The sequence below is a fragment of the Triticum aestivum genome, chromosome 2A (genome assembly GCF_018294505.1).
Source record: "Triticum aestivum cultivar Chinese Spring chromosome 2A, IWGSC CS RefSeq v2.1, whole genome shotgun sequence".
In the NCBI taxonomy this organism is placed as follows: domain Eukaryota; kingdom Viridiplantae; phylum Streptophyta; class Magnoliopsida; order Poales; family Poaceae; genus Triticum; species Triticum aestivum.
In genome coordinates this window covers 710,660,599-710,671,717 of record NC_057797.1, presented here as the reverse complement: position 1 = coordinate 710,671,717, position 11,119 = coordinate 710,660,599, and the positions used below count along the sequence as shown (strand labels likewise).

The window sequence follows — 11,119 nt, the reverse complement described above, 5'->3', positions numbered from 1 at the left end:
TTTGCAGCGAACCTGCATACCCACATCCCTAAGATAGATAGTGGGGCTACTTCTCCGGCGAGTTCCGTCCTTCCATCTCGCTCGCTCGGGAAGAAGGAAAAATTGACTGACGCCAACAAAAATTTCAGGCACCTTAGCAAAACAGAACTTAGTTGTGCAATCTCTAATGCTTTCTAGGTGTCTCCTCAACTGGCCCCGGAGATGCAGAGGAAACAATATGCATTGAGTTCAGAGTTCAGACTGTAAAAGCACACTCTGAATTATAGAAACTAGTAATGGTGGAAACAGAACTTAGAAATCTAAGGCTGAAGGCTAGTTTCATTAACGAGTCTCACCTATTTCTTACTTCCCCTACCAGCCCTACCTACATCACCTTTCATATGGAACAGGCATGCTTTAGTGATGGGGCTAGCCGCTTTCACAAGAAATCAAACCAAACAAAGACACTTAGCATAGGAGTAGATTAGGGCATCTAGTGCTCTGTTCATCGTCTGAGGACTATAAGGTGCCAAGGGAAATAGCTCCATCCCATTGATATCCCTAGCCTTGGTGGATCAGTGCAGTGAGAAAAAACTCTTCCATTCTATCTATGGTAGATAAAGGAGCTTCAAAGCCGTAGCCATCCTCATGGCCTTTTCACCCTACAGCCGTTGCACTTTTTTTATTAAATGAAATAGTTCGTTTTCTCGCTCTTAACTCGAAAGTACTAACTAAATAGGGGCACGGAGAAATAAAGAAGTGTGGGGGAGAAGCAGCCGAGCTCATTCCCTTCCATTCCTGCTCTATAGTAGGGGTTATGTCCCCCTTTCCTAGTGAGAGCAATACGCAATGCTGCTACGAATAGAGATAGTGCCCTATCCACTGCAAAACGGTACTCTGCTTCAACCACACGGTATGAAATCGAAAAGAGCCCGTGCGTTGCAACGGGAGAAAAAAATACCACATGCCCTAACCCAATAAATTAAATCAAGGACATCGCAGTAATTTATATACCATAAAAGGTGTAATCAAAAGGATAATTTATAAAGTCGAACATGAAACACATTTTTGAGTTTGCCGTGTGTGCCCTAACCCGTCTATATATATTAATACAACATTGTCTAATCCTTACCCACCTATGGATGATGTTCGTCTCGTTTTCAGTTTTCCGCCCCCTTATCTACAAATTGCCATTCCTCATCCTCTTCACCCAGCACCGCTATGCTCCATCTTCCTCTTCCTCTTACCTCAACCCCACCCAGCGCTCTACTCCGATTCTTTCCATTATCATTATTATTATATTGTTTGCTCTATGTTATTTTTGCATTGCATCATGACATCATGCCATCACGTCATTAAATAATTCACACCATTTTTAAAACTATGATGACATTCATAATTTAATTTGAGGCCTCCTTCTATTTTATTTTTATTGCTTTTCTTAGTTCCATTCCAATGTTTCACAAATTCCCATGCCTTTTTCTACTTCAAGCTTGGCCTCTAAACTTTGCCACGAATTCTTTAATCATTTAACCAAGCTCCATCAAAAGTTCCATGATTTTTGGGCACTTCTAACTCATACTTCTAATTCAATTCAAATTCAAATGAATTTGGATTTGACTCTTCCAGTTTGGGTGAAACTTATTTTGTTGGACTAATTATAAATCTTAGGATCTACAAAAAGTGTTTCAACATTTTCTGTTTAAAGGTAGAGAAAATGAAAAGGAAAAGAGAGAGAGAAGGCAAGCACGCCAGCCGCAGCCAGCCCAACCTGTGAAGCAGGCCTACCAAGGGCCCAGACAGTCCGCCTCCATAACCCTAGACCCCCCTCGCACTCGGATCCCACTCCTCTCGATCTCTCTCCCTCACGCAGCGCCGCCAGGGGAGAGAGGACCAGCGTGCCCTCGCGCGCCATCCCCCCCAGCTCGACCCCGACCACCGCGCCATCGGCTGACGTCGGCGAGCCGCCTCTCCATGCCTCCCCCTCCCTCGCGCGCCTTCCTCCCTGACTCGCGGCACCCTCTCTCATCCTCTCTTCCCCTTCTCTCTCTAATCTCTCTCACACGTTTTCTCCAGGGAGCCCGCCATGGAGGTCATCGCCTCTCTGTCTCGATTCGTCCGCCGCCGGATCCACGCCGGAGCAGCGAGCCAGCCATCATCGCCTCTCCGTCTCGATTCGTCCGCCGCCGGATCCACGCCGGAGCAGCTGTATCCGCCGCGTGGGCCTGCGAACTTATATAAACTGATGGCAATCGATTTAACTGGGCAAGATGAGATTATTGACAAAAAAGACGCATCATGTACAGGCCTACGCTAGCATAGCAGGTTTTTCATTCCGTTGGAAGCTGAGACGTACTTGAACTTGCTGGCCCATAAGGCCCAGGCGGACGACTAATTTTTTTAGAAAAAGAAAACAGAAACAACTCACGGGAGGGCATAGGAAACGGAAACAGGAGGAGCTCGATCGCCAGCTCGATCCCGTGCCAAACAAAACTGAAACGACCTGATGGGGCTGATCGCAACGTAAAAGTGAAGGCCCAAGTGGAGGAACGCAGGCCCGACTAAGCCGATACAAACGTTTTTTAATAGCCCATACAAAACTTGGCTCTATAAATTAGTACCACCTCATGTATTTCATGCAACGTAAGATTAGATGTGGGACGAAACTAAGAATATCACCTTGCTTTAAGCCGATACAAACGTTTTTTAATAGCCCATACAAAACTTGGCTCTATAAATTAGTACCACCTCATGTATTTCATGCAACGTAAGATTAGATGTGGGACGAAACTAAGAATATCACCTTGCTTTAATAGTAGGTATAGATATAGATATAGATATAGATATAGATATAGATATAGATATAGACTTCTTAATTCCATGATCATAAAAGCACACTCTGAATTACATATAACTTTTTTTTCTTTTAACAGAACAAATTCTGGGCGTAGGACTTGTGGTCAGCGTGACAAAGTAGTCGATGATGAATTATTGATATGTCTAACAGTCTAATCATAAAGGCGGTGACACTGACAAAGTATTACGTTTGTGCCGAAGTAGCAACAAAACTTAAACATGAACTGGAAGGAAACATGGCGACGGTGGGCTGTTGTTGTTGTTGTTGTTGGGATTGAGGCAAGTGGAGGAGGCAACATTGGTTGACTTTGACTTGGTGGTGCTTCTCGAGTATCCGGTCTTGAACTACAGGGTGAAAACCTTAGGTCTAGCCTGACTTGATTATACCTGGCAATGGCGGCGTTTTTACGTCGCTACCCTGGTGATGGCATTGCCTGGAGGTTGCTCGGACATGGACTTTAGGGTGAAAATCCACGATCGGGCCTTTGAAGCCTGATCCGGCGATGGTGGCGCTTGTGTGTCGTTTCCTTCTTGAAGGCGTTGCTTTTGAAGATTTCATAGTCATTATATTGTCAAGTGATAGTTTGACACTGTCATGGTCGTCATTGTATATCGTCTATCGTTGTTTGATCGCTTCGGGTTTTTTCCTTTTTTTATCTCCACCAAGGCATCGCTTCGGTCTTTTATGACTTTGCTTTTTTGCCAGTGTGATTTATTTGTTGGTGTTGGTTGTGTGCATCTTAACTATATAGAGGCCGAGTGTTTACTTATTGTGATTGTATCCGCTTGATGCTTCATTATGAGTCAATAAAGATGCCCTTTAACGAAAAAAATCATGAAAACACAAATGAATCGCTTGATGCATGTGCGAATTTGTCTTCTCCGTTTCAAGGGACGGGCACATTTGCTATCAACTGTAAAAAGACATAGGAATTTCTCTACCATAACGTATACGCACCAAAGTACACTGATTGCTCACTATAATGTCCTGAAGCTCCATCCACGCAGACCAAGAAAACTCCAAATCCGAAAGAGTTGATGAGAGATAACCATGCATGCCCCTATTAATCCAATCACCTTACCTCTTTGAAAGCATTGGTGTTACCTCAACGAAAACTTACTGGCTCTTTTAACAGAACGACTCTGGACTTGGGACTACTTTGTGATTAGAGAGTAGTACGATCGATGATGCAACCTGTTGAGAGGATATGCTTATTCAAGAAGGCGATCACACTGTTAAAGTATTATGTATTACGTTGATGATACGTACATGTAGCACACCAAGGAACGAAAAATACAAACATGAACTGAAACGAAATACAGATGCACACCCTCTTTTTTTTTGAGAAATACAGACACACATTTATGAACGTGGACATGAGCGAGACGCCGGTGTTTTTCTCCCGGGCGATGCCAGCTATATAAGTCTAAAACCCCACAAGTTCAGCCTCAGCTTGTATGTATGTAAGTCAGCACATGAACAAGAGATGATCATGGGTGAGAAGGGACCCCAGGAATCACCACCAGCGAGCCGTTAATGGTACTGGTTCCGGTTCCCACAACCGGCAGGTCTGGCAACCCCGAACCCGAAGAAGCCTTGGACTCGGCGACGCCGGCACCGCGTGTCGCTCCCAGTGCGCCGTCCTTCTGGCTCAGCTCCCTCCCGTCGCAGGACGCGAGCACCACCACCAGCAGGAGCGCGACGGCGAGGCACTTGGTCATTGCTGACTGGGAGGTTCTGAACTTCTGGTGTAGAGTACTACGACTCATGAGAGGAGACGGTCTGGATTGCGTGGTTGTGTTTGAGTTGGTAATTTCTTAGCACCGTTTACGTTGCTTCTCCTTTGATTTGTAGGAATGTCATAGGATTTCTATAGGATAAGATTTGCATAGAAAAATTATCTTTGAGGCCCTTTGATTTGTAGGAATGGATTCCTATTCCTATATAGGATAGGAATCAATCCTTCATATTTAAAAAAAACATTAGCTAAGACTCAATGAAAAAATTCTCATTCTATGCATCAAATAACATCTATTTCTTTATAGGAATTGAGATGCATGTCATCTTACTTCCTATGATTTTTCTATTTCTATAATATTTCTATCATATGAACCAAAGAAAACCTTATAGACGAGCTGCACGGGGTGGCGGGGTGCTGAGGCGGGGTGGCCGTTCGTCGTCGGCGCAGGAGTGGAGGGTAGAATGGGTAGGAGTGCGAGACGCGGGTCCCTCCTGCTCGAGCACACGGTCAAGGGCTGGGAGAGAGGCATATGCATGTATGGGCGGCGTGTCAACGTCGGTGCATTGGAATGGGGGGCGGATGCCTTGCCTTGGCTGTGAATCCGTGCCGACTGATCTCATCGGAGTCGAATTGGTTTGCGTTTCTTCAGTAGATCTTTTTCTTTTCTCGATCAAGGATGGGATGGGAGGCTCCTGGATATGTGCTTGTGACCTGTGAGTAGGTTGGTGGCGATAAGCTTTGGCTGCTTGGGCCAGTGGGTTTCGGAGTTTCACACAACTTGCCCCAAATGACCCAGCTGTTCCTGAATGAATGAGTTCATTTAACTTGGTTTACACCTCTTATGCAATCTTTAACTTACTGCTTTCAAGGTGTCTCCTCGACATCAAACAAACTACCAAATGGTACTTCGAGTTATTTTCAGTAGATTTTTCTTCTTCTCAGTTGATTAACAATTTTCAGCTACTTATAATAAGAATTGCTGACATTTTTTGTTTTGATTGCAAACTATGCTGATTCCGCTATTTTTATTGTTGTTACTTTTTTCCAAAAATGAGGAATACCCCGGCTTCTGCACCTCTTGATGCACACAATCATATTATTAAAGAAAAAGTTCAGGTTCAGATTTAGAACAATGTCTCAAACAAGCCGACAAATCTCATAAAAAAGTTGTCACAACCGGCGAAAATATGGTAAGATGACTAGACACCTATTCTATTGCTGGACCGCCGTCCAAACCGGTTGTAAGTATCCAGTGTGACCATCTCTCAGCAGTTGCACCCAATATCCATAAGTTCTCTGTGCTCCGTATGGCTAATAACGACCACGTACGGATCCAGGCAGACGCCCTGAAGATAATCTGCAAGAAATTTGTAATGGTTTGTCTGTTCAAGCCAATATCATTTTGATTATTTCATATGGCCCAAAGTAATGCACACACTCTCACTCGAATATGTGCTGCCGCCTTAGACTCAACTCCAGTTAACCAAGTCTCAAATAAATGTGAAAACGTGACGGGCGGAGATACGTTAAAGGACACGTGAATCGGTGGGCATTGTATAAAAAGATGTTGTATTGTTTCGTCCTCATCACAAAAACAACATCATTTACTACCTTCCCAACTTTGCTTTACCAAGTTATCCTTTGTCAAGATCACTTCCTTATGCACAAACCATATAAATACCTTGGTTTTTAATGGCACCTTGATTTTCCAAATGTGAACCGACCTTGGGATAGGCCCGGTGTTTATCAAACCAGTATACATCGACTTAACTGAGAAGACACCTGACACTGACAACCTCCAGTGTAAGGTATCCAATGCATCAGAAAGGTTTACCTCCGTTAACCTACACACAGGATGCACTCATCTATCCCATCGTTCACCCACTAGTGTTCGCCTGAACTGAATGTTAAGAGGAACAGAACTCAACACTGTGCTAACGAATACTTCTTTCCGTTGTGTAATGTTGTATCCAGAAACAAGCATAGCAGTGCCCACCCAGCCTCCTCCCCGCTCGGGATTTCTGGCCGTCGGATCAGTTTTTTGATGAATTCTGGGCCGTCCGATCACGCCCTCAGATGATATCGGCCGTCGGATCAAGCCCGGATCACTGCTACAATGAATAGTGATGAATAGTAGCCTCCATTCGGTTTTCCTTACTGACTTTTCTTACTTTGGAATTACTTTTCTGCCTCGTGACGTGTAGGGTCACTCGCTGGTGGGCCACGCCCGTCAGCGACTGTGGCTGTGATCGTGGCTTGTGTGGTTCGTCGGCATCCTTTCCAGTGTGCCACGGCCTGTATTTTCGCTGCCCCGCCGAGGGCATTTTCGTCATTTCAGACCCAGGGATATAAAAGCCAGCTGCTCCCGTGGAGACGACCTAGCCGTCCTGCTCCTCCCACAATCACGCCGTTCCCTCTCCTTCCTCTCTTTCTCCTCTGCGCCTGCCTCCCTCCCTCCCCATCGACCCGCGCCTGCCTCCTCCCCATCGGCCCCCTTCCCCCGTCGCTCATCCTCTTGCGTCACCCGAAGGGGAGCCGCCGCTGCTCGGCCCTCTCCCCCTCGGCGTCGAGCGGCTCATGGCGGTGCCGGATCCGGTGTCGGGGTCGAGGGGCACGCAGGATCCAGGCGTGACGGCTCATTGGTGAGCGCGGTGGCCGCCATGGACGAGCTCAAGCCGGGTCATGTGGGCGCGTTGGTTAGCGCGGCGGCGGCCATGGCCGAGCTCGAGCCCGGGTGCACCGGCGAGGGTACTAGGGGATTTCACCGTGATCTCCTCCTCGTCGTCGGTCAGGTGATGGTCCTCGCGATCCCGTCTTGGCTCCTTCGAGGCGTTCTTCTGGCCGGTCCTCACTTCCCCTCTTTTCCTTTTTCATTAGTTGTCTTGCAGGTAGTTCAAGGGTGTGACCTCTTGGCCGTGCGGTTTGCTTGCCGTCACCTTGGCCGCCGGCATGCCGTTGAAGAGTGTATTGTTCTGGTCCCTTTCCTAGCCCTGTGCTACCTTTGCTGGTTCCTTCCCTGCCTGATTCTGAAGATTACCTAGGTCCATTTTTGCCTGTTTGGCGGAGATGTTATTAGGATTTGTTTTGCTGGTTAGTGACCAGTAGTGTTCTTCCTCTTGCAGCCAGTAGTGTTCTTCCTCTTGCAGCGGATAAGTTGTGGCTCTTCGGGGATAGCTCACATTGCTTAGTTGCGCAGGTGACTGCCTTTTTTTGGATCCTACAGTTTTGGCATTATGTGGATTTATTTTGGCATTATATCCCATCTTGTTTCTATTGTTTTGGCAAAGTGTGTGTTTACTTTGGAATTACATGCTCATAGTATTTGTATAAGGATAAAACTTGTTTTGTCGTCACATTCTCATACTGTTTGTTTAAGGAACGGGTTCTCATGCATCTGTCTGTATATTTTTCAGCATCAGATGGGCTATTTTAGCATTTCTGGTACATATTGAGAAATTGAGAACTATAACAAGCGTTGCTTATTTTTTTCACCCTGCATTTTGTAGAGAACTAGGAGATCTCATCTAACTATCTTGGTTGAGCTTGTTCAATTGACAAGGTATCTCTCATCCTGTATTTTTTCCGATCATCTTTGAAAGTATAGTGTACCTAACGTCCTAACCAATGCCATCCTATTCGTATAGGCGGTGGTAACTTCAGAATTTCATGAATGAGAATATTGTTTATATTGTCAGAAGTTCACATCATGTGCCTTCCCTTCAGTTTTCACATGAAACTAATTTTTCTCCCATGTTTAGAATTTATACGTAAGTGTTGACCGACTCTTCATGTTCATTGCCTACTTTGACATTATTTTTTTAAGAATGTCTTTTAATGGTGTTTGATCAATCTTATCAGTTAACCACACTACATGTTCTACATTCTTGCTTTGTTTGCTAGCTATGTTTCTTGGCTAGGTTGGTGTGCAGGATAATATGGGTGAATTAACAATCAAAAATGAAAAATGGTGCAGGGCTAGGGGCTAGACAGTGGTGAATTAACACACTATTAGTGACAAAGTAAAACGAAACCAGTTCCGAGCATTCGGGTTGCAGGTTCTGAGGTGTGATCGTTGAGGTGGGGTAGCAAATATAGTTAGCAGTATTGTATCCTAACCTGGAGAACATCCATTTACTAATTTTGGGTCCGGAGTTCTGTTAGTGAATTAGAAAATAGTGAGCCCCTGCTCTGAGGCCAAGGTACGCCAATGATCGTCCAAGGTACGCCAATGATCAAAAGAACACCTGAATGAAAAAAAGTTCTTCCATTTGCAGCGAACTTTCAGTAGATATCGTCTCTATTTCTTTTACATGTGGATATTGTTGTTTCAAAGCAAATTTCACCATTAAGTTTTACCAGGTTTTGTTACCTATAATCTTTTTTTATTAGGTTATTTTTTTGGTTTTATCAGGTTTTGTCACCTATAATCTGTTTTTTTATCAGTTTTTCTTGCTTATTCTCTCTAATCAGAAAAGGAGCCTGAAAATCTGCATTTACATTTGCAGATACGGCAGGAAAGTACAGCTTATCCAGAGACACCAATTGGAAGAGGTACAGCATATGCATTTCAAAGAGAACTGGACTCTGCTATTTCTGATTTCGCCAAGGTTGAAATTTTAAATTCAGAACTTCAGTGATGCTTACTGTTCTCTTTCCTTGACAATGTTTGCACAATATATATATTTTAGAGACAGTAAATATTTGTGCCTTGTGAGAATAGGTCTGCTGTCAAGTGACATCATGCAACATAGATTTAGAATGAAGATTAAGATATGTTTCTGTACAGCGACTACTGGATCGATAGTACAAAATAAATAGCTTGAATGGATTTAGCATTAAGAACAAAATAAGATACGGAAATTCTAAAGCTACCCTTCTTGTGGATCGACTGATAAATCCATGTAATATTTTGAGAAAGAGTTAAATCCGTATATGTTGTTTGAGTGCCTTTTAATTAAGATACTGGACTATGTTGGTACACATATATTTGGATGCTTGTGATTGGCTGGAAAGAAAAGAAACTTAGATTTGTTGTTGGACTAAACTGAGACTGAGTAGTCATAGCCTTTTGGCTGATGCATCCTTCAGTATACCAAAACACTTGCTATTTTTCATGTTCTTGTACGCGATGGGTTTAGGACACAAACAATTATTTGTTTTACCTACGAAAAACTTTTGCTTCAAGATTACAATGTGTTGAATGCCTTTCGTGCTTAGTTAAAGTATAAGTACTGCTTATATGTGATTTCAGTTCAGCTTGACCAATTTTCTTTGCTCTGCTTTTCCCTCCGTCTCCACTGAATATGACCATGTTCAAAATAAAATGCGCATTAACACTTATGAGAGTAACCATATTTTATTTTTGTTGGGACTCTTCTCTCTAGATTTGCGTTGATCCCACTCTCTTGCATTTTTGCTTTCACAATTACTAGGACTCCAGTAATAACCACATTATGAAATGGGCGATAATCAGCGATGCTATTTACATCAGTGATGACGAAGGTATGGGTGTATATATAGAGTACCAGCGTCGTTGTCTCTAATTCCTATTAACGATGTTGTATCCGACGCTGGTTGTCTCAAATATTCAGGTAAGCACCGCCATAAACGCCAACGTGCCAAAAAGACAAGGGGTCGAGCTCCATGTAGCGAACCATGTCTTTGTGAGAGGACCTTAACAAGAGGTAGCATGCTGGCCTTATGCCATTGTTCAATACTTTGCATGTTAAATGAACTCTTACGCACCATTGTTCAATAGATTGTTCTTCACAAGTTAGACTGAACTCTTACGCATAGGACCAATATGGTGCGAACTATGGGGCAAACCATCGCTCACTATCCACAAGCGGTCAGTTAAAAGAACATAACCGTATTATCCATGATTTTTTTGGCTATGGCTTGATTGGTTAAACTAAATACTCGCAGCAAGTTCATGTGACGTGCCATGTGAGAAGTCGAACGTGAAGACAATCAAGTGAAGTTATCAGATAGTATGCTTTAGTTGAACTGTATAGATGCGCTCTGACTTGATTTTGTTGTCTAACTCTACTCTGTGTATCTAACTTAATGTGAATTGATCGTCCTGCCTTAGTTTTGGAACAAAGAAATGTTTCTCTTTTATTATGAGCCTCCAGATCATTTGTTGTACTGATTAAATATTTCCTACTCACCTTGCTTTTGGTATACCCAACATTGTTCTTGATTTACTTTTGGAACACAATATATGTTTCCCCTTATTCATGAGCTTCCAAATCAATTGTTCTACTGAATAAATATATCAGGTTTGCCTTTCTTTTGGTATATCTAATTGCTTTGGCCTTTGGCATATATAACTTTGACAAAATTGTATGTACTGGACTTGGTTATCCTGCCTTTTTTATGGTACATCCTTGATGTAGTGAGATAATCCATCGTGACCAATCTGTCTAATTCCCTTTGGGAGTACTAAACACTTTGATTAAATGCTGGGACAACGCAATGAGCCAGGCACCCTGCGCGGATATTATAACTGCTCTGTCATGTATGACATTTGCTGCCTATTT

At 43.5% G+C, this 11,119-nt stretch overlaps 1 protein-coding gene and 1 long non-coding RNA gene across 3 annotated transcripts; one reads left to right on the top strand and one right to left on the bottom strand.

Annotated features, from left to right (window-relative positions):
• Positions 1 to 4,326: 4,326 nt before the first annotated feature.
• Positions 4,327 to 4,557, bottom strand: LOC123186096 (uncharacterized). The gene has a single exon (XM_044597891.1). The coding sequence runs from the start codon at positions 4,555 to 4,557 to the stop codon at positions 4,327 to 4,329; it is 231 nt and encodes a 76-aa protein (XP_044453826.1).
• Positions 4,558 to 6,972: 2,415 nt separating this feature from the next.
• On the top strand, positions 6,973 to 10,801 carry LOC123186094 (uncharacterized). 2 transcript variants are annotated; one of them, XR_006493553.1, is made up of 10 exons: positions 6,973 to 7,369; positions 7,455 to 7,541; positions 7,700 to 7,773; positions 8,084 to 8,136; positions 8,222 to 8,344; positions 9,083 to 9,184; positions 10,010 to 10,079; positions 10,169 to 10,261; positions 10,336 to 10,425; positions 10,503 to 10,801. It is a non-coding gene; the product is annotated as an uncharacterized lncRNA (long non-coding RNA). The 2 variants fall into 2 exon arrangements; XR_006493552.1 differs by lacking the exon at positions 8,222 to 8,344.
• The last annotated feature ends 318 nt before the right edge of the window (positions 10,802 to 11,119 follow it).

Coding starts and splice junctions, on each gene's coding strand:
- LOC123186096 (XM_044597891.1), bottom strand. CDS start 4,557: ATGACCAAGTGCCTCGCCGTCGCGCTCCTGCTGGTGGTGGTGCTCGCG.